Genomic DNA, 23492 nt, shown 5'->3' on the forward strand with positions numbered 1-23492 from the left:
AGGGAGGAATAAAAATAATTTTCATAGAGAATAAATTACAGCAATTTGGTGGCAAATAAATTCAGAAGAGAGTTTTCAAATGTTAGAGTTGTGTGTGGTGGTAGCAGCCATCAGAGAGTAAGCACAGAAATATCTGAACCTTTTTAAGGTGGAATTTATGGTGTGTTTGGTAAATTTCTGGGAAGTCGGTATCAAAGAGATGTCTGAATTTACAGGCAGCTGGGCCTGGCCCCATCCAGCTTTCTGCTCCTGTGTGAGAGTCTGAGCAATGAATGTACAGCTTTGTGTAGCTTTGCACCCTTACCTGAGAGGTAAACCACCTCCTTACTGTAAAGTAGTTCCATTTATTAATGTCCTCTTTATTCATTTATAATCCAAAACATGAGGAAGATTGCAGGAGCTGCTCACCTCCAGCTGTTTTAAAAGTATTAAATCCACCTACAAACCTTTGGGATCATTTCAGAGGAAGGAGTAAAACATGACCTAGGATTCCTTATCCCCAGCACCAAAAAACCCCATTGAGAGGCCAAGTGTGTAAATTGTTTGTCTAAACCCCGTGGCCCTTCCATATTGACTTTCTTTGCTAAATATTAAAGGGCAAAAGGCTGCTTTGGGCTTTCCTGGAACTCCAACAATCCGAGCTGCCAACACAAGTAAGAGAATTGCCCTGTGCTGGGAGCACAGTAAACACAAATAAACGGGTGGGTGCTCTCTAAAGAGGATTCTCAAGGAGTGAGTGCCTGCAGGGCTTGGTGCTGCTGAGGCAGATGAGTGCAGAGGCCCTGGATGCAGCTGGAAGCTCCTGTGGGAGAAACTTGACGTGTCTGTGCACCAAGCACTTGGGGCTGGTGTCCCCGGAAAATCTGTATCTCGGAGTTTGTGTGGTTTTAAATATATTTGATTGAACTGATCTCACTCTGGGGGCTTAAGGACATAGAGAAGGCAGCCAAGACCCAGAGTAACACATTTGGTGCACGTTGGAAGTGAAGAACTTCTGTTCTTCATAGAATGTATGTTCAGAGCTTCTGCTCCGCTGTGTTATAAATACACAGCTCCCCTCCTGTATATCCATGGAATGTCATCCCTGTGGTACAGAGGCACCTGGCTGCTCATGGACATCCTGTTTCCTTGGCTTCCTCGGGCCAGAGAAGAAACTCCTGGGCTCAGTGCAGCAGTCTCTGTTTGATAACCTCAGTTCCTTCACAGGAGCACGAGGCCGTGGTGCTCTGGGAAAGTTTTCATCTCAGTTTTGTGTCCATTCATTTTTTAAAGCACTTTTTGATATAACTGCAGCTTTTGTTTTCCTATTGACTTGAACTCCCTGAGGTTTAACTTGAAGTTTGTACACCTCAGTTCCATTTCTTCTTTCATGTAGTCTCAATTGGCTGGATGCTGAGAATTTTAAACTTTCTGTGCTGTAAGGCACACACCCTCAAGAGAGCACTGCATTTGACCTGAGGCTGTGGAGGAGACTTTAAAAATTGATTGATAGCACTGAGATTACGGGCGTGTAGTTGGTTTGAAGTGTGTAATGTCACAGGGTGGAAAACTTGGAGTTTGGGGTTTTAGAATATAGAAATAAATATGAAGCAAGATAGAAGTTTTAAGGCAGATGCAAGTTATTCTTCTTTACCTTCTTCCTTCTTCATGGGTTTGGGGGATGTTTTGTAATTGGGCAGAACAGTCCGCATTGCGGGCTTCGAGGGATCGGTTATTGGCTTAAAAGAGAAAATAATCTAGGTGTCATTTCTTAAATGGATAGTTTAGTCTCAAAAGACCTTGTAACAAGAGATAGTTAGCCATTTTGTGCCTTGCTAATGAAACGTTGCTGAACTCATGGTTGTGAGGCTGTTTCACTGATAAGAAATAATCAACACCTGAGTCCCACCATGAACTACCGTCTGAAATACCTTCAATCCCAACCTCAGGAGCCCACAGCATCCCAGGATGGTTTGGGTCGGAGGGGACTTAGAGATCCTGTCATTCCCGAGCCTCTGCTGTGGGCAGTGACACTTTCCACTGGACCAGGCTGGCCCACGAGTGATCCTAGAAGAACTCCCGGCTTGTGTGGGTGTCTGTCACAGCTGAGCTGCACGTTCCCCCTGCCTTGGCTGCCGCTCGTGCCCAAGCGCCCGGTCCGGTCCATCTCTGGGTGTCCAGCTGGTGTGCGTGGGACTGTCAGGTCTCTTTCTCTGGCTGTAACATCATCTTCTTGTCTTTGTTCCTTCCACCCTGAAGTTCCCCCCACGTTCCTGAAGCGCCCTGCGAACATCTACGCCCACGAGTCCATGGACATCGTGTTTGAGTGCGAGGTGACCGGGAAGCCAACGCCGACCGTCAAGTGGGTCAAGAACGGGGACGTGGTGATCCCCAGTGACTACTTCAAAATCGTGGTGAGTGCACTGGCCATCTTGCATGGTTTTGGCCTGTCAGTTCTCCATAGTCATGGAAATTGGGTTCTTCTCCAGAACCTGCTTTTGTCCTGTTGATGTTTGGTATCACCGGCTGGGGGGTGTTACAAATCACGAGCAGGACGGGACTGCTGTGGGACACGTCTCTTCCAGCATCGCTCTCATTACATGGTTCTGACGATGGGAAGATGCCAGCAGCTCACATCCCTGGCAGCAGACAAAGAACTCAGTGTTAAGCTCACTTGAGAAGTTTTGACTGATCACACAAAGCAAAAGCATATTGACATGATCCAGCCAAGCACTATAAGCACACATACCTTTGATTAAAACAATGCTTGCTTATTTCAAATACAATACCTGCTTGTGAGCCTTAAACCACAATGCACAGGGCTCCATTATTAAGCTTAGAACTTCCTGATATCTCACTAGGTAGATTTTTCTGCAGCTTAAGGAGTTCTTTTAGCCAAGCATTAATACACAGACCATTGTTGTAGTTGTCCTTACTTTTCTACTTACATAATTTTTCTGCTGACAAATCTTATGGCTATCACTCAGCTCTAGTCACAGTTCTGCTGTCTCTGGGGCCTGCCTTTTGCAGCTTTCCCAAAACCCTCTGATTTTATGGATTCCCACAGTTTGGGACCTGGAAGAGAAATGGTTTCTTGAATCCCTTTAATGTACATTTCTTGTGTTGTTAGAGTTGATGTCTTTATAGCTTGGATTTTTCCAGGAGACTCAGGCACACAAGGTGGCAAAATGCACTGTCAAAGTATGAGCTCACCACGACCACTGGCTGTGTGTGCTGCAGTCTGTGCCCCATAAAAATTCCAGTTTCTAGCAGGAGCTGAAATAGAAATGTAACTGAGCTGTGGATGGTGAGTTTGGCACAGGGGTGCTTCTACAGGGGGATTTTAGATGCAGTGAAAGGCATTTTTGAGACAGATGAGAAATGAATGGCTGTGTAATTGGGTGTACCTGGCTTGTAGGGCCGTGAGGTTCAGTCAGGGTCCAAAATACCACCAGAACAGCTGGGGAAACATTTGCCAGTGCTGTGTAATGCTAGAAAATGATAGCCATTAATGAGAGCTTCTGCTGCTTTTTGATCCCACTAGAACATGAGGATTCAGGGCAAGGGAGTTGAGATCTGGGAACTCCAAGCACACTTTTCCCAGTTGCTGTCAGAAGTTTCTCCTGCCACGGGAACGTGCCATGCTGACACCATTGCTCTGGCAATTGCAGCTCGTTTCTAAGTGTTGCTTTCTCTCTTTGCTCCTCAGAAAGAACATAACCTGCAAGTTTTGGGGCTGGTGAAGTCTGATGAAGGATTCTATCAGTGCATTGCAGAAAACGATGTTGGAAATGCACAGGCTGGAGCCCAGCTGATAATACTTGACCTTGGTAAGATAAACTGTGACAGCAGAGAGCCAAAAGTGGGGAGGGACCATTCCAAGGGACCTTTCCACATGGTGGGTTCTGTCAATAACTCAGCTAGGGCAGGGGGATTTTAAAAAAATCCCGTGGGTGATCTAGTGTTGTTTTCTGTACACTTAGTGAGGAGAACTGAAGGAATTCTACAGGATCCATCCTGTATTTTGAATAGTAATTGGTGCAATAATAAAACATGGCCGGAAATGTTGCATGCTGAGGGTTACAAGCAATAGCAGAATAGCCAAAAGGAAAACAGTCACTAAAATCACAAACCTGGAAAAGAAGCACTTATGGAGCACACCCCCAATATTTTATATCAAAGTGATTCCAGTGTCAGAAGCTTTTTTCTGCTGTTAGTGTAAAATATAGTGAGCTTTGTCATTCCTGCAAACTGCAGCTGCACATCTGGTGGTTTACAGCCGCAGTTTAAGGTAAATATTTGTCCCTGTGCTCCAATCAGTGGAACTCCTGCCAGTGCTCCCTGTAAAGTGTGCTGCATTGCATGGCTGGGGTGGCAGAGCAGAACAATTGGTGTTATGATTGAAGACCCCAAAAGAGAGGTACTGCAAATATCATCACTAAGCCATCAGGTTCTTTTGCTCTTTCAGGTCACAGAGCTCTGAAAAATAATTTCTAAGAGCCCGATGAGGGGAGACAAGTCAGACAAGAAAATGCTAAAACTATACTGAGGAGGGCTTTGTGTTGTCTTTTTGGAGGGGGATTGTTTTAAATTCTAATTTCTTTCTTATTTGGATGGAGAGGATTCAGGAGAAACGGTCTTAGCCATGGCTGGAGGTTTGATGGAGCTTCACACCTTGAACAGGTGTGACTCTGCTGTCCCTGGCTTTGGTGTCCAGTGTGCAGAGAGTAAACTTAGGAACGAGCCGTGAAGAGAGATTTCCTGTTTATTTTCCAGTTGTTTTGTAGAGTAGCTGTGCACTTGCTACTTCCTCTGAATTCCTCTTTGGATCTGGGTGTGTTTCCCTGCTGGCTGCAGAGCCACCTGCACTCCTCACAGGGATCTGGGGAATGCAGGGTGCCCCCTCCTGGGGTCAGGAGCTTTAATGCCACGGAGCAGAGTCAGGAGTCTGCATCCAGCACTGCCCTGCTGTCATCGGATTGCCAGAAAAATTATTAAAAGGAGTTTAATTTCTGCTCTGTCCATTAATCACCTGAGTGGTTTGCAGCCCCTTCCAGTGGAAGCATTATTCCATATTCTCCACGTTTAAAACACTGAATAATGAATGGCCTTGGCTTTGGGGCCCTGCCCAAGCCTGTGCTCGCACCCGGCTCCCAGCAGTGGTTTCTAAATGACTCTCACTGTTGTTACTGGAGTTCCTGTGGTCTCGCTCCTCTTCCTTTCCCTCCCCTGCTGTTTGTCCGGTGGTTTCCCCTTCCTGCTCCGCTCCAGCACCTCCTCCTGCTGTCCTCAAGGACTTTGCTCATAATGTCCTTTCTCTTTTGCATGCTGCCAGAGGATTTGGGCTGCAGTGGTGGAGTCTCACTGGGGGTGTAGGGACACACCCGAGGCTGTGTCCCTGGAGCTGGGGCCATTGAGATGCTGCTCTCCAGCAGTGGGACGCCCCGTGGAACACATCTGAGTGGAACTGTGCTGGGCGGGGGCTGTGATGAGCAGTGCCACGAGGAAGGAGTGTGATATGGGAAAACTGGCAATTCACAGGTGGAGGAAATACAGATATTGGGGGTTAAAATGCCTTCTCTCAATCCATGAGCAGTGGAGAAGGAAACTGTTCTGGGAAACAGGGAGAAGGTATCACATGCAGCAGTGGCAGCTGGCTTGGTATGAAAATTCAAACCCCTAATTTGAGCAAAAACTATTCTGACCATTTCAATCATTAATTCAGAAACCCTTTTTTGAATTATTTCACAGTTGCTGATGAGAAATTCCAACTTTACCAATTTGAAAAGTAACTTCAGTGAACAAAATGTTGATGAAGTGTTCATCAAAGTTCTTCCCAGTTAGCAGTGCTTCCCTTCCTGTGCCGTTCTGTTCTCTCCTTCCTGCTGGAATTGGCAAACATCTGGCTATTTACAAACCATTTCTCATTAGCCCTTTTGCTTATCAAATGATCTTGAATGAACTAAATGCAAATGAGGAAGGGGAAGCCCTGGGGAGTTTCTCAGGGAGGCCACGTGAGTTCTCTCATCCAAGTGAAGTCCCACATCTGTGCTTTGTGCTCCTGGAAGGCAGTGTAAGTTTGAAACGCAGGGAGGGAAAAACATTTATCTGCCCCAAAGGGAGGCTCTCTGTGTTTGGACAGATTTCTGACTTGGAGAGAGCAGGAATTTGGTGATTCACCTTCTGCTCAGCTTGGGCACAGCCCCACAGAAACCTGGATGAAGTCTGTCTGGGATTCTCTTATCATACAATGAGTTTGATATAATCGTCCATCAGACATAATGTTTTGGGCTGGGCTTTTTTGTGTTTGGGATGAGTTCTGGGGAGCTTTTAGTACACAGGAAAGTTATTTGTGGAAATGTTAAAGCACAGATTTGAATGGTTTCTTGAGTGGCTTTTGCTCTAAACTTTGGTAATTCTGTTAATAAATTTAGAAAAGTTTACACCTGGGAAGGGATTGACCGTACAGAATCCACAGCCCTTGCTTTTTCAGGAATATATGAAAGAATCATGGTGTTGAAAGCAGAGACTTTTAGGACAAGTGTTTGTAATTGAGGAGGTTGGAAGCATAGAAGAGGGAGGAAGATTTGGGTCAGTGGTCTGAGTTAAATCCTCTTTATCCCTGTACTGAACATCAGGTGTAGAATTCTGCAAGGGACTTGAAAAGCCTCTCGTGTGCTTTCCAGCCACTTTGGGATTTGAAGCTGTGTCCCTGTTTCTCAGATTCTGGCCCTGGACACTCAATGCCTTTCAGAATTTCACTGGAGTGGCTCTGCTGCCTGCTCTGCCTTTCAGGAAGAATTTGGGAACTCCCTAAAAGAAGGAAGTTCCTCAATGACCTCATTGCCCTGCACTTGGACTTTGCAGCCTCAATGCTTCTCTCTTTGCCTCCTTGATGAGGAGATGAGTGGTTTGGTGTCCTGCAGATGCCCCCATGGAGCACTCCTGCCTGTTCAGAATCTCCATTGTGCCTTTCTCAGCAACCCCAAATCTGTCCTCCCCCTTTTTTCACAAACCCAGCTAGCTTTACTCACAACCCTCATTGCTCAGCTCCTGGATGTCCCAGTTATGGAGCAGATACACTGAATTGCAGCAGAGCCGTTCCTTGTCATCACTTTTACAGCATTTTTGTGTGTGTGGGGTGAGACCCTCGGGGTAACAGAGGCATTTGGGGTTTCTTGGTGCTGTAACCCAGCCTTGTCCAGGGAATCTGGCCCTGCTCACGCTGCCATGTGGGGACTGGGAAAAGAACAGGTGGCAACAAGTAGGAGGAGGGAGGCAGATGGTTCCCTGTCACCCTGTGTGAAAGGCATTGACGAGTACTCAGGCACCGGGGAAAAGCAGGAGTGATGCTTGAACGCTGTGGAAAGCAGAGTTTGGACTGTAAACAAATATGCTGTGCTATGGGAGAACAATTTCAAACCATCCTTTCAGATGCACTGTGTCACCTTCACAGCTGAAGGGGGGTGCTTTGTGGGGCTCTTGTACTTTTATACCACAAAACTGGGTTTTTTCACTCTGTTGTGAATTGTACAGGAGTGAATGAGTTGGATGCCCTGCTGCAGGAACCATGTCAGGATTGTTTGTAATGGAACTGTTTCTTTAAAATCAGTTTTTTCATGGAAAAAGGTCCAAGCAAGGGTATCCTGCATGTGATGAATTGTTCCCAGCATGGGAAGCAAGGAGGAGGAATTAGAAATCTGTGTGTAGTTGTAGAGCTGTGAGGCTTTGGGATCACAGAGACATCTGGGGATGGCTCCACGGGATGGGTGCAGGTTCTCCAGGGAGGAGGGGCAGGGAACTGGGTGACCCTTGAAGGCTGATTCCAGTGTTTCCTCACTTTGGAGAGGGTGATGAGGCAGCCAGGAGCACTGGCACAGGGATCAGTGGATGGAAGGACAGCAGTGTGTGTCTGCTGGAGACTGGGTCCTGCAGGGCAGGGAGGAGATGGAGCTTTTTCACCCAGCCCTGGTGCTCCTGTGGGGTTTGAGCCGTGTGGGGCTGCTGGGTGCCAGCTCTGTGTGTGACACACGGAGTTTCCAGAGTAGGCTGGAATTCATTGCCTGTGTCTGGCTGGCAAGTGGAGCTGAGAATTCCAGCCTTCAGCTTCCAGACAGGAGGCTTTGGCTTGTTTGGGATATTTTTGGTAGGTTTCCATAGGAGGCTGTGTTAACAAGAGGCAAACCTGAAGGACCAAAGCACAGCAATGGTTTGCTTCACGGGGCAGGGGTTGAGAGTGCGTGTCCAGGAGACCAGGAGGGATAAAGAAGGAGCTGCCAACTGGGCTCCAGCACAAAGTGGAAACCCAGGGAATCTGGAATCAAAGGCAGAAAATTGCCTGGAAGCGTAGGGATGTAGGGAAGACAAAGCTCAGCTGGAGCTGGAGCCTTTTCAGGGAAGGTTATGGAGCAAATCCCCCTGGTGGCCATGTTATGGGTACATGAGAGGGGTGATGATTGGGAATATCAGCATGGGTTTGCCAAAAACAAACTGTGCCCAGCTCTTCCCGTGGCCTTCTGAGGGAATGGTTGGGCCTGTGGCTGAGAGGAGAGAAGCAGGTTTTGTTTGCTTTGCCTTTAGCCAGGCCTTTGGTGCTGTCTCCTGGGTATCCCTGAAGCCAAACTGGGGCAATCCAGACTGGATGATGGGATGTATGGAGAGCCATGGAACCTGGGAGATGTGATGTGCTGAGTTTGATCATCCTGGACACCCTGTTGCTGCTCAGGCAGGGACGGGAATACAGGGCAAGTGGTGGAGACAGGGAAAAGCTGCAAGCAGAGAAATTTCTGATCAGAGAAAGCAGCTTCACAGCGAGGGAGCTGCAGTCCAACAGGCTGCCCAGGGAGGTCTGGCAATCTCTGCTCTCAGGAGATACTCAGGGCACGCCTGGACAAGGCCCCGAGCAGCCTGGTTGAAGGTGGTTCTGCTCCAGCTGGGGTTCAGGGGAGCCCCCAGGCCTGTTCTCTGGCTCTGACACACTGTGAGGCTGGGCTGGGGATAGACCCCCCTGCTGTTGGTGCTCTGCATGGAATGGCCAATCTGCCAATTCCATGGGATGTGTTTCCTGCTGATGTCCTTGGGAGAAGCACCAGTGCTGGTGTTGATGGCAGTCTGACATCACAAACGATGCTGGGTGAAGTCTGACACCACTGCTTGACCTCGGTGCCTCTGCTGTGTCCAATTCTGTGGATCCTAACTTGGAGGGAGTTTAAAGACATCATTTATTGCCCTAAATCAGTGCTTTATTCAAGCAATTGAGCTCTGTCCAGGCCTGTTCCTGCATAAACAATTCCATTCAGAGTTGGTAGCTCTCTGCCAGGGTTTGGCCATGAGCTGTGTGCAGGCTTGGAGCACTGAAAGGAGCTGGGTGGGCTGGGGGCTTCTCTGAGCCCCACAAAGGTGGAGAACATCAGGAATCTGAGCCAAGTTTCCCAGAGCCAGCACATTTCAGTTAAGATTGTGCTGAAAATCTGTCATTTCTATCCTGCAGATGGTGCTGGACTGTTTGAAGTCATTTCAGGCTCACTTGGAGATTCCCATTCCTCACTCAGAGGCCATTTCAGCTCCCCTGACCTGACTGAAAAGATTCCCAGCTAGAGCTGGATTTTAAAGGCAATGTCAAAAGCCTTATTTCAGTCAGGAGAGATGAAATACTCTGTGTTTTCCATAACTGTAAGCTTCATTATGCTGTTTTAGGAGGCAAATAGAAGTTCTTGTTGACAAGTTTTGGCTCCTACTGAAAGAAATGCAAAAGTTGGCACTAACAGGCCAACTGTGCTCTGCTTTGAAAAGCTCAGATACACATTTGGGTATTTGCCATGTGTAAAAAATCCCATCAATAGGCCTTGCCTGGTTCAAGCCCTGAGGCAGACCCCTCTCATGTCACCTCAGGACCTGTTTTGGATGTTTTCACAGATCTCAGATGTACCTTCTCAGGCTCTCTCTCTCACAGAGGTGATGCTTTGGAGTATTTTTTAGTTACATATTGTGAATGAAAGCGTTCTCAGTCCGTGGGATTCTGTGGAGTTCTTGGAGACTACAGAAATACTTGAAAAATCTGCAGGGTGTTGTGAATGAAATGCCAGAGCAAGATAAAAATATATTGTTTTTATTCAAAGAGCAATAAAGGAGGACTCTGGGTGTTCCTCTGCGGGGTCTCCTGTTTCTTCTCTCAGACAGAAACATTCTCATGTTCTTTCTGCCTTGTCCAATTTTGCATGTCCTAATGAAGGAAAATGGGAAGAGGTCCCTGTGCTTTCCAGGAGTGGCTTTCAGGAGTCTCAGCATCCACCAGGAAGAAAGAGATGAAAACTGAGCGGGGAGGCTGCAAACCCTTGCAGACCAAAATTCACATTTTCTGCCAAGAGGAAAAAGTACTGAAAGGAATGAAGTGTGGATTTTGGGGGAGTGGGAGATGGTGAGGGACCCGGGGTGGAACTGGATGTTCAAGCAGCACAAAGAGCCCGTGGTTCTGGGAGAGCAGGTCCGTGCTGAGGGCACCTGGGAGAGCAGGTCTATGCTGAGGGCACCTGGGAGAGCAGGTCTGTGCTGAGGGCACCTGGGAGAGCAGGTCTGTGCTGAGGGCACCTGGCTCTGCTGCACTGGGGACATGGGGAAGAACCTCTGGTCTGGTGGAGTGGAAAGATCTGGAAGTCAGAGAATGGAAAGTCCAGTGGGATGAGCACCATCAGAGCCAGGAGCAGCAGGGGAGCTTCCTCCCTGCTTCTGTCTATCTGATCTCCACATATCCCTGAGGGTTTCCACTCACAGGATTAAAGTTTGTCCCCAGAAAGCTTTAAAAGCAGCGAATGTCAAATTCCAAGCTGCACTTAGGGAACATTTGGGAACTCCTGGCAGTGCTGGGACTCCACAGAGCTGAGAGCGTTCCTGAAGTCCCTGCCTTCATCCTGGCCCTCCAGCATGCACCCAGCATCAGATGGATGGTGCAGGAACAGCTTGGGAGCCTCATTTGGAGAGCTGTGCTTCAGGAACATAAACAGCATCTGAAATCACAAACTGACTTCAAACACTCACAGCCAAAGCCAAACTCAGAGAATGTTTTGTACCGGTTGTGTACACTCCAGTGCTAATTTTCTGTAAACACAGCAGTGTGTGCTCCTCTTTAGTGCTGAAAGAGTGGGGGTTTGGGGTTTAATTTTGATTTTAATTTACATTACTTAGCTATTATTCCTCGGGGAAAGGCAGCATTTGTGTTTCTCGTGGCTGCAAGTCTGTTCAAAATGGCCTGGGAGCTGTTTGAATTCAGTCAGTTCCATTTCTCGACTCAATTCCTGTTTAATAAATGATCTTTATTTATTCCCTCTTTATGGGCCCTGCTAATATATAGTCTTACTGAGAAGCAGAACTGATTAAACCACCCTAGATCCCAAACTTCTTGAACGTTTAACTTGATGAAACGGGAGCTAAGCAGTCCTCAGTAGCCTATTCATGTTTAGAGCTGGCACAGGCTTGGAATAAATTGCTCTAATTTAGATTAAATTAGGAATAGATTAATGTTTGCCAGCGTGCTGTGAATTGCAGGGAGGCAGAACAGCATTTATATTGTGCTTATTAGTTTTCATTTCTTGTTTTATGGCTGTATTTACAGTTGGCTTGGCAGAGAAGTGGGAACCTCCTGATGGAATTCATACAGGGTTGGGTGCCCTGGCTTCAGTCTGGGCCCACAAATGAAGGGTTGTGGGGATGCTGCTTGTGCTTGGAAACACTGGCACCTTGGGTTTTGGTTTTCACCAGGGCTAGAAGGAACGTGAAGAAATTCGAGGTCACGTTGGAAAAGGAGTGATAGGTAAGGAGTGTTCAGTGGAGGCAGAGCAAGGGCTTGTAGGAGCGAAAGCCTTCTGTGTTTTATGAGCAATGCACAACACACATTAATGGCAGTTTGCTGTCCTGCACCTGTATTATCCCATATTTACTGTCCCACTGCAGAAGTGCAGTGAGGTAGGATGTGTATGGAAGGCTCTGAGTCCATTTTATCACTTCTGGCTAATCCTGAATTGCTGAGAGACTTTCTCAGTCCCATGAAAGTCTCTTGGCCACCAGAAAGGCTGATTATTAACACCAACTGCACCTCCCTCAACAGCACTGAAATCCACCCATTCCAGTTATGTTTATCCTCATATTTTACATATTCCTGGCAGCTTGGCTGGGTGATGTCATGTCAGGAGTGCTTTTTCCTGGGAACAAAGCAGTGGTGATGGCTCCTCTGCCTGGTCTGGCTCCTGCTTAGAGAGGAAAATACAAATAATCAGGAGTGGATCACGAGGGCTGTTGTTTTTAGTGGCTTTGCTTTTTCCATCCCTGGATGGGTGGAAGGGCAGGATTAGCTGTGGCTTGATATCCATCATGACTACCAAAGGCATTTCCTCTGCCTTTATTCTTCATATCCAGGGCTCTGAAGATTGACAGAAACACCCTTAATTTGTAATTGATCCCAGGCTCGTGTTGGAAAGGCAAAGATCAGATCTTGTCACTCTCACACCAGCGGGGGGGACAAACACAGGGGCTTGGTCTTAATTGGTTGCTTATATTTCAGAGTTGCTAAATTATACAGGAATGGCAGAGACAGCAGAATGCCATTTGGAGAGAAGGGACAGGATTGGTTTTCACTGGCTGGGTGGGTGACAGGACTCAGCTGATGAAGACCTGGAGCTGGGAGGAGCCCCTGGATAACCTGCATGGGCTCATGGGGTTTATTCCCTAAGGAAATGCCATAAATCCAACAAAGAAATGTAATTTTTAATGATTTGTGTTCAGTATTGAAGCCAGCTGTCACTGTTCTCACTGGGATAGAACAGCCTGGAGTGAGGGATTCTTGTTTCCCTGGTTGTTTCCCCTCTCTTCTCCCCAAAAAGAAACTCGTAATTGTGGATCCAGAGTCTTTACAGGACAGATGGATTCTGTGTGGTTTTCCTGGTCACACATCAGCACTGGAGGTGTTGAAGGAAAAGAAAGAGGGAGAAAAGTCATGCCTGGATCCAGGTCACAGCTGACTGGGGCTGGACATTCCACCTTGGCCCTAAATCAGCACCAATTTACATTTATAAACTGCTTTCAAAACTTTCTTCTTGGGCATTTTAACAGTGGTCAGTGAGCACAGCAGATCCACGTTTAAATGTTGCATCTCTTGCTGTAAACCCCATCCTGTACTTCTGGAGAATAACCTTCAACTCTTGTGTGCTGGGAAGTGCACCCCAAATTCCCAAGCCTCTGTGCTGGGAAAAGCAGTTGTATTCTAAAAATACTCACAGGGTTCCCTTTTTCTGTTAGAATTAGAAAAATGAGGGAGTGAACAATACAGGTTTAAAAATAGAAAGAAAAAAGTCTTAATTTAAAGTTTATAAGATTCCCAAATATCTCAATACTCCTCTAGTTCTATAAAAATGGGTGGGTGTGAGGTGGGCAGCAAGGAGCTGTGGCCTTGAGCAGAGAAATCCAGTGCAAGTTAATAAAATATCCAGTACCACACCTTACAGTGCTGCTCTGTAGGTGGTTATAGACTGAAAGAGGAACGAGGAGTTTGAGGGGATCTTCTCTCTCTTAAAAAATATTACTTGTGTAGATATAAACCTAAATGGAAGGAAAACAGTGTGGTAGATACGTGTAGGAAACAAGTAGTTAAATAAGCTGTTCATAATTAGTTTAAATAAGTTTTTTTAAGAGCTTGGAGAAATAAGGATGACTTTGACAACAGACAGCTTGTTCAGCCTCATCTGCTGCAGCCCCAGCTTGGCAGAACTGGTGCTGCCAAGTTGTTCCGAGTGGCAGCAGCTCCCAAATAGGAGGAGAAGATGTCCCACTTCCAAGGTGTGCTTTGGAGAGAAGCAGCCATGTAGGGTGACACTGAGCTACAGCCCTTGTGCCCTGCGGTGGCCCAGACAGGGACAGGGATGTCTTGTCCAGGGACACCTGGAGGAGCGTGGCAGTCACTTGAAGGAAATCTTGTGGGTGAGTCAGGGTTAGCAGTGGTCTGGGAGCAGCAGCAGGGTTTGTGTTTGCCGAGTTCCTTGATTTCACTTCAGGCTCTTGCTGTGCTGTTCCTTTGAAAATACAGCCTGAAACAGTCGTGGCGTGGTCATGGAATCCCAGGGTGGTTTGGGCTGGAGGGACCTTAAAGCCCATCGTGTGCACCCAGGGACACCTTCCACCATCCCAGGGTGCTCCAAGCCCCATCCAGCCTGGCCTTGGCACTGCCAGGGGTGTTCTGGTCCTGCTCTGCCGGCACAATTCCTGCACTGCCTGCCCGCAGGATTATGGGGGATTTTTGGGATTATTGGCAATTATTTGGATTATTGCAGCATTCCCAGAGCTCCCAGCACTGTGTGACCCCTGTCCCTTGGGAGTGCCAGCTGAGCATCCCTGTGGATAGGGGAGGGATGGGCTGGGCCCAAGGGCACCAGAGGAGTTATTGGCAGGACTCTGGGGATCTTCAGAGGCATCTTGAGCTCTTCAGGTGTGCCAGTGGCTGTGCACAGCTGAATCCTTTGCACAGAACATGGGGTTTTATTTGTCACAGCTCTGCTGCCATTATTAAAGTCAGATTGCAGAACACTCTTGCAGGCTCTGCTGCTCTCCAGAGATTTTTTTTAATTCTTCAGAGGAGTTCAACTAATGAATATTCACAGTGAGAGGAAACCCTGGCCAGGGTTCTTTGGGGGCACTTCCAGGCAGTTTTTCTGCCTTGGGTTCTATATGTGGGTTTTGTTTGGGGTTTTTGATTCTTTTTCTTAAGGAGTAGTTGTTAAAAAATATTTAATTTTTTCAATAATTGAATATTCACTACTGAATTTGAAGGTCATACCCATCATTTTACAATATGTGTTATGGTTTGAATTTCTTTCCAATGACAAAATGTGTTTCAAAGCAGTTTTAAACTCCTTGGGGACAGGTGAGGTGTGTTTGGCTTATTTCCCTTTTTTTAATAACCTGAGTCTCATGACTGAAATCCCTGCAGGGCTTTTTTCCCTTTCCATCCTGCCCTGGAGCTGTGGGATGTGGCTGGAGCCAGGGGGTTCCTGCTCCCTTTCCCTGGAATGCGTCAGCAGGGCCGTCACGCCTCTTTGAGGGCTGTTTTATGAGACAGGAAAAAATCAAATTGTTTCCTCTACACCAAAGCATTTCATGGTGAAACGGGAATGGGAGGAGGGCTCGTTATCAGGAGGGGTTTTATGACTTCCTTTAAAACACAGGCTCCCAGTCAGAATGTGTTTATCTCTATTTTTATATATCCCAGTTTATTGAGCACCCAGCAGTGCCCGATCACAATGCGAAACGGAACCAAATAAATGCCTAAAAATCAGAATCACTGAGTGGCAGTTAGACACTTGCTTGTTCGGGGTTTTTGGGGAATTTTTGCACTCAGTTTGTGCATTGAGTGAAGAGTAAATAACAGCTCTCGCTCCCAGTGGTGATGTAAATTAATCTAAGGCAATTAAAAATTTAAAATAAGGCATTTTGCCTGCTCCGAGCTAAACGTGTCAGTATAGAGGAATGAATAAGGAAGCATCTCCATTTCATTTATGAGGAAAATGAGGATATTGGTAGGGGAGGGTCTGTTCCTCAGGGTGGGGGTTGAATTTGGGGTTTTAAGTGCGTGATGGACAAAATTTATTCCAAGTGTTGAGTGGGGTTCTTGCCCTCAGACCTCTTCCTGGAGCGAGGTGATCCAGGGAAATGCTTGTGTGGGGTCAGCTCCTGGCCCCTTTGCTCCTTGGTTCCTGCAGGTGTAATTCCCAAAGGATGCCCTGCTCGGTGGCTCTGTGTCCCGCTGTGCTTCCCTCAAGGTGTTGGTTCCAACACTGTCCTGTTTGTCTTTCTGACACGTTTCCAAAATCACACATTCCAAATTCCACACATCTCCAGATTTCCAAAATTGATTTAAGTTCACAACATTCTGCAGTTTCAATTAGCTCAAGAAGAATAATTAAGGCTACAAAATGCTAAACTGGAGGGTGTTTTCTGTTAAGCAGACATGGGTCTGTGACTTACACCAGGGGGTGATGGTGGCTGTCTTGGGAAATCCAGGAGATTCAGGACACTTCTGTTCATTCTATAAAGCAGAAATTACTTTCCACCCTCTTCTTTCCACATCTGTTCAGCCTCTGTTCCTCTGTTCCAGCTTTGCACAAAAGCATCAGTTTGTGGAGGGAGTCACAGAGATTTCTTTGAGTGAGTTTTCCCAAGGGAAGGAGTTGATTCCATTGTTACAGCTGATCTGGTGAGACCAACGTCAGCACTTTGGCTCTTTGAGAGAAATTGCTTGGGCCAGGTAACGTGGCTTTGTTTGAGCGTGGTATCCCTCAGGGAACAGCTGGCAGTAACCAGGTGATCCCTTCTGCTGGAAATTCATGGTTTAAGCATTTCAGCAAGGACAACATTTGGATACAAGTGAAAACATGGACAAAAAATAGAGAAAGCAAAATTTTGAAGGGTGGTGTGTAGTGTGAGCTTACTGATTTTGTTATTTCATGTTTATTATTGCACTGCAGCCAAGTGCTGCTGTTGTTTTTAAATACAGTGAGCATAATGAAATCAGTGGGACTTGGCTGTGACTTTTTGCAGCATCACAGCTGCTTAATCCTGATCTGAGCTGAGTCCTTCCATGGGGACGCCATGAACCAAAGTTCAAATTTAGGAGAACAGTGCATTAGGTAAAAGAAAAACTTTGAAAGTTTATTACCTTTCCGGAACCAGTTAAATAGATTTATGGGAGAAATAGTATTTATTGAGTACACAGTTTTATATTAATACCTCAAGTCAAAATTAAACATTTGGTGCCTCTTAGGAATTTTTTTCTTAGGGAATACAGTTAAAATATTAGAGGTGTTGAGATCTGAATGTCCTAAGTATCTTTTTTTTTCAAAAGGTTTGTTGGCAAAATAGTTATTTGCTATTTTTAGTTGTAGTAGATCTTTGTTGCTGAAGTCATGTTTCCAATCTCTAAAATCCTCCCTGAAGTGCTTCCAAAGAGGACTTTCTCCTCTCCTCGTCTATGAATTAACTGGTGCCCCTGTTCCTTGTTGTCCCCATGAATGATTCCATTGGGAAGGTTCTTCTCGTGCTGGATCCATCTCCTCCGTGGAGGGTTCATTGACCTTCCCAGCCCATTCCTGCTCCTCACCCCCTCCACCTCAGGGAGTCTTGGATCTCTGTGTGGCTGGGCTGGCCCTGGGCTGGGGGATGCCCTTGGCTCCCTGGTGGGTGTTCAGGGTGAGAGCTGCTCCAGAGCTCCATGGGGTGCAGGCACTGGGCTCCAGGAACACCTGGATCACCCCCTGGTGCCTCTCCTGCTTCTGCAATCCCAGCATTCTCCTCGGGCTTGTAAGGAGGACTTGCAAACACTTGGATATGGCCAAAACAGCCTAAACATGACCTTTAAGCAGTCCTTCAGGTGTTTGTGGCTGTGAATCCCTGCATTGCCACAGCCCTTAGAGGCAGGTGGTGGCACTGCCAGGTGCACCCAGGGGACCGGAGTGTCCCCAGTGGTTCAGATAAGGCTGGAGCAGATAACATTCCTGTTCCCCCTTGTGTTGAGCTGATGGTGTCACTGGAATGTTGTTGTCAAACAGGAGGAAGCCTGGATATGCCAGTGGGGAGAAGGCAGGAAAAGGGAAATCTGAACAGCATGGAAAGTATTTCCAGTGATTTCATAACAGCCAGAGGGTTCAGTGAGTGGTTTTCAGGTGTGGCTGGGTTGTTTGGAAAAGATCTCCTGGGCCCCTGGGTGGTGGCCCTGGAGCAGCTCTGTGGGCATGCTCCCTCTCTTTGTTACCCATGGTTTCCTACAAGATGGAAAGGTGGGATCACACCAGGGCACCCACCCTGTGGACACCTTCACCTCTTGGATGTCACCAGCCCACTGCTGGGGCAGTTCAAACCTTGTTACTGATTGATTCCAGTCCCAATCCTCACGGGTATTTGCACACCCTGCAAAGTATTTTGATAAAATTGTTGTAGTATTTGATACCTGCTCAGAAGGAGCCCTGGGAAGGGCAGCTTGATAGAAGAGCTTGAGGGTCAGCAGCTGGAATGTCCTCTCACCCTCAATGACACCCTCCTCAATCCCTGGGATTCCTCTGGGGCTGCCTTGGCTGGCTCGGCTCTGTTGGTGTCACGCCTGAGCAGCACAAACAGATTCCTGTGCCTTGGGATGCTGGAGGACGTGGAGATTCCATTTCCATAGGGAAAATAATTTCTAGGGCAAAGTTTAAAAATTGTGCTTCTGCTGTGGCTTGGGAATTGCTTGTGGGCTGTGGGAATTGCTGCTTGCCCTGCAGTGGCCAGGATGCAGGGGGGAACTCTGCTGCCTGGAGGTGTGTAGGAGTGCCAGCATCCCTCTGCTTCCAGTTCCTCCACAGGAGGAGATAAATTGTGGTGCAAAGCACGAGTCGCTTGCTGCACGTGCTGTTAAAAAATGAGATTGATGAAGACTGTAGGAATAACTGCAGAGAACAGTTCAGAGTTGGAGTGACTGTTCAAGAAGTGATGGAGATATAAAGAAGAGACTTGAGTTGCTTCTTCCATAGTGCTGAAAGCTGGAAGGGACAAAGCCATTCCCTGGTTGGTGTTGGAGCTAATTGGGGTGTAACTGCTCATCAACACAGCTCTGACTGCCCAGCTCTGCTCACTCAGCTGGGGATGAAGCCTCTGTAACAGCACTTGAGGCATTTGTAGGAAGCACAGGGGAAAAAGGAAGGAAATCCCTTACCTTTGGGATACCTTCCCGAGCTCCTGGCAGCCCCAGAAGTGCAGTGTTTGGGGAGTTCTGGGCCTGGCCCTGCTCACCTCACCTGGAGGGTTTCAGGCCCTTGATTTTTCAGGCATCATTAGGGTTTTGTTGTCTGTGAGTGCTCTCTAATGCTGTGGGGAGGAACATTCCTGCTCTGAGCTTTGCACAAGGGTGGCACTGGTGCCACCTTGTTCAAAGGTGGAAATCCTGGCAGCTCTCCCAGACCCCTCAGCTCTGTGTGCACATCACTTCCCAAAAGATGGATCCATTTCATGACATGGGAAGAAAAACACACAAGTGTGTGGGGATGAGGTTTAGATTAAGCAGATGAATTTAAAAAATATTCCACTTCAGCTCAACTGGATGAATTGTAATGATAGCTGAGGGGTGGATTTTGCATCAAAACCATGTGATTTGAAGGAGATCACCTGAGAGTATTGCCAAGACAGGTAAGAGAAACCCAAGTGTGAGTGTTTAGAATTTGAAGTGGACTGGAAATCAAGCAGGACAGTGGGAAAAGTGCTGAAAGCAATGGGCACCGGGCAGTTCCATCCCTTGATCCTCAGTGGAGCACTGAGGAAGGAGTTGGTCAGGTGCAGTGAGAAGGTCTCCAGTCCAAGGGAGCTGATGGCAAGGGCTGGGATTGGAACACAGGGAAAGCCTGGTGTGATACTGGATCAGCACTGGAATGTCATTCAGGAGCAGGGAGATGGTTTGGGAAGATCTCCTGGTCCCATTCAGGGACTCCCTGGGGAATGGGGCCCTGGCTGAGGCCAGAAGAGCTGGAAGTGCTGCATTCCTGCAAGAAATCCAATGATGGGACATAAAAAAGGGGGTTAGATAAAAATAGATTTTGCAATGAATGTGAAATTAATGGTGTCGTGTATTGATCAGGAGGGGCTGCTGGAGAGCACTTAATTGAGATCTTTAGCTATTAAAGTGTGGAAGGGATAATTAAGGAGATACCCTGGAGTATGTGTCTCTGTGATCCGTATTTGGAATACCAAAATGGTCCTGGCTCTGGGATCTGTCTCCCAGTTCTGCCCACAGACCGGTGTTACATTGTACAGATCTGATAAAACCCATGGCTGCTTCTTCAGTCTCTGTCAGGACCTGCCTGGAAAACAGAACAGGAAAAATGAGAGTTCTGCTAGTTGAAGAGTTCTCCCAAGCTGATGCTTGGGTAGGCAAGGGGCTTTGACAGTTTAAAATCAGGTGGTTGCTGATGGAAGACTCCTCAGTGTTTTTCCCTGAGGGTTTGGTCATTCAGACAACATCTTCTCCTTCAGTCAGGTTTTTTGGGAGGTTTTCTCATTGTGTATCAGAACACAAATCCACATGTTCTGGTGGAGATGCTGCAGCTCAACAAGCTCTTCTAGTCCTGAATTTCTTTCTGGGGAAAAGCAGAGCAATTTTAGTTAGTTTCCATAATTAATGAAAAAATAAATGTGGTTGGCAGCATGGATTCCCATGTGGAAAATGTCATCAGGTGGCTTAAGCTTGGTAAATAGTTCAGAATGCAGAAAAATTCCATGTATCCTGAGCTTTGGGGGTTTGTTACTAATTGTGCTGCTTGGAATACTCGGTGGTAATTGGGGTCCAGCTGCTCAGAATCTCACTGTTACATTTACTGGCTGGATTGCTTTAATAGGATTTGGAGAGAGAGTGGCTCTTCCTATGGTTCAGCTTGTGCTGTTAAATCACCAACCTTTTAATGCAATAATCCCTGGATTTATCCTGCTTTGGAGCAGCAACACAGGAAGACATGACTGAGGCTAAAAGTTTGGAGAGTGTGGATATAATCCAGAGCAGCAGTTCTTTCTGCTTGTTAGAGCCACTGTAAAATGATGAAATGGGGGTTGTGGGACACAGGAAGATGGCAGGAAAACAGTGGGAAAAGGGCTGACATTGCAGTGCCATGGGCAGCAGCAGAACCCAGGCAGGTCAGGACTGCAGGGTTTGACTGGATGAGTTAGCACTGAAAGGAATTCTGTGTATTCATCTGTCATTTTGTTATGATTGAGAATCATTTGAATGAATTGTGCATGTTAATGAGCTCCAGTAGGAAGGGAGGTCTGGGTGTGCATTTGAGTAATTAGCAGAGGTTGGGGTTTAGCTGTCACACGTGTGGCATTACAGTGCTCCCAAAGCAATGACGCTGTGGTTTGCTGCTGGTATCCTCTCCTGAGGTCTATTTTACCCCCAGTTCCACCCTTCCCTCCCCTGCCACTTCCATTACAGTGGAGATTTGGTCTGCTTGCCTGACAGTGCCGTGTCCTGTACTCCCCATTAGTGGTCAGTAGTTACCTCTGCCTGCATGTCAGCCTTCAGTTTAATGGCCTTTTTTGTGTGTTCATTTTCTTCTGTTTCCCATCGTGGTTTTGTTTATTTCTTTTACGTTTTTTTTTCTTCTGTTCTCTTTTTTTTTTTTTTTTAAACCGTGGTGATGTTTGCCCTTCATATTCCCCAATGTTTGCACATGCCAAGATGTTGCCATCCCAACATTACCTCCCACTTCACTGACCAGTGCCACTAATGACCATCTAGCACCAGCCACAGCGGGACCCCTGCCCTCCGCCCCGCGGGACGTCGTGGCCACCCTGGTGTCCACTCGCTTCATCCGGCTCACGTGGCGGCCGCCGGCCTCGGACCCGCAGGGAGACAACCTCACCTACTCCATCTTCTACACCAAGGAGGGCATCAACAGGTAAAACCTGGGGCAGGGGCTCTGCTGGGCTTTGCTGACACAGGCTGAGGTGGAGGGGTTGTGTTCCTCTGCCTCCTTCCCGGCCCTCCTGGAGGGAGGAGCTGCACAGTCCTGGAGGAGCTGCACAGGCAGTGGAGGAGCTGCACACTCCTGGAGGAGTTGCACGCTCCTGGAGGAGTTGCACGGGCACTGGAGGAGCTGCACACTCCTGGAGGAGTTGCACGGGCACTGGAGGAGCTGCACACTCCTGGAGGAGTTGCACACTCCTGGAGGAGTTGCACGGGCACTGGAGGAGCTGCACACTCCTGGAGGAGCTGCACACTCCTGGAGGAGTTGCACGGGCACTGGAGGAGTTGCACGGGCAGTGGAGGAGTTGCACACTCCTGGAGGAGTTGCACACTCCTGGAGGAGTTGCATAGGCAGTGGAGGAGCTGCACACTCCTGGAGGAGCTGCACACTCCTGGAGGAGTTGCACACTCCTGGAGGAGTTGCATAGGCAGTGGAGGAGCCGCACACTCCTGGAGGAGCCGCACACTCCTGGAGGAGTTGCACAGGCAGTGGAGGAGCCGCACACTCCTGGAGGAGCCGCACACTCCTGGAGGAGCTGCACACTCCTGGAGGAGCCGCACACTCCTGGAGGAGCTGCACAGGCAGTGCTTGAGCATGGCTGGATTGGCTGCAAACCATCCAACAGCTGCCACCTGCCTTCAGCAGCCTGTTGGGGACAGAGCAGGAGTGTCGCAGCTCCTCAGGGAGCACAGGAACATCCCCTGGAAGCCGTGCTGGGAGCAAGAGGCACGTCAGGCTTCAAAGCCCTGCCAGTCCCCCCTGACTCAGGGCCGGCTGTTGGTGGGTGTTGGTTAAACCCCGTGGTCAGTGCTAAATGCCAGTTCCCTCCTCAGAATTGCTGTAAACAGGAATGTGGGGAATGCCTCACCATCATCACTTGTGATGTATTATCCCGGTGGATGATATCCATCCACCCCTTCTCCTGCCTGATGGGATCTACTGCTCGGAGTGGCAGTTTCAAATTGTGATAAGTTTGAGGAAGCTGAAGTGAACATTCATTTGCAGCAATGCTTAATTAATTGCAGATTAGCTTATCAGATTTATTACTCAAGGGAAAATTATCTGTTCGCTTTATTGATGAGAGTGTGAGACACAAAGTCATTTGGAACAGAAAACACTCCAGAGGGGAATTCCTGCTCTTCCTCAATCCTGTGGATAGACATCTTGTCCAGGCTCAGGGCAATTAACTGAGGCAATTTGTAACATTTTATTTACCTCACAAATGCTGTTTTTCTGTTACTCCCTTAATTTGGTGATACCCGAGGTGCTCCAGGCCAGGCTGGATGTGGCCTGGAGCACTCGGGGACAGTGGGAAGTGTGCGGGAACACCCAAATCCTCCGAGGGTCCAAAGTTCCAGCTGCCTTGGCTTCTGCTGGCTCAGTTCCCTTCAGTTTTCACCTGTTCAGGGAGGGGAGACCCAGGACCATGGCAATGCCTCCTCACCTCTGCCCCTTGGACTTACCTGAGGGGGGACTCTGCCCCTCTGCCCCCTCGGGTGAGACCCCCCCTGCAGAGCTGCCTCAGCCCTGGGGCCCAGCACAGGGAGGACACAGAGCTGCTGGAGAGAGCCCAGAGGAGGCCATGGAGATGCTCTGAGGAGCCCCTCTGCTCTGGAGCCAGGCTGGGAGAGCTGGGGGTGCTCACCAGGACAGGAGAAGGCTCCAGGGAGAGCTCCCCTGAAGGGGCTCCAGGAGAGCTGGAGAGGGACTGGGGACAGGGGATGGAGGGACAGGACACAGGGAATGGCTCCCACTGCCATCAGGCAGGGCTGGATGGGACATTGGGAAGGAATTGTTCTCTGGGAGGGTGTCACCCTGGCACAGGGTGCCCAGAGCAGCTGTGGCCAGGCTGGATGGGGCTTGGAGCAGCCTGGGACAGTGGAAAGTGTCCCTGCCATGGCAGGGGGTGGCACTGGGTCAGTTTTCTGTTCCAGCCCAAGCTGTTCTGTGATTCCAAGAGGAGCATTGCAAAGTGAGGAGGTACCAGCGGAG

The 23492-nt window shown here is 48.1% G+C and overlaps 1 protein-coding gene across 7 annotated transcripts in view; it reads left to right on the plus strand.

Moving 5' to 3' along the window:
• NEO1 (neogenin 1) overlaps positions 1 to 23492 on the plus strand; it is a 169982-nt gene that overhangs the window by 106592 nt on the left and 39898 nt on the right. For 4 of the 7 annotated variants that reach the window (XM_038147601.1, XM_038147602.1, XM_038147603.1 and 1 more), the window contains exons 6-8: positions 2239 to 2393; positions 3689 to 3809; positions 21212 to 21431. In XM_038147601.1, the coding sequence (XP_038003529.1) occupies positions 2239 to 2393; positions 3689 to 3809; positions 21212 to 21431 (496 nt within the window). The remainder of the gene's footprint in view (positions 1 to 2238; positions 2394 to 3688; positions 3810 to 21211; positions 21432 to 23492) is intronic. The other 3 variants (XM_038147604.1, XM_038147605.1, XM_038147607.1) reach the window with 1 other exon arrangement.

Source organism: Motacilla alba, chromosome 10 (assembly GCF_015832195.1).
Source record: "Motacilla alba alba isolate MOTALB_02 chromosome 10, Motacilla_alba_V1.0_pri, whole genome shotgun sequence".
Classification (NCBI taxonomy): domain Eukaryota; kingdom Metazoa; phylum Chordata; class Aves; order Passeriformes; family Motacillidae; genus Motacilla; species Motacilla alba.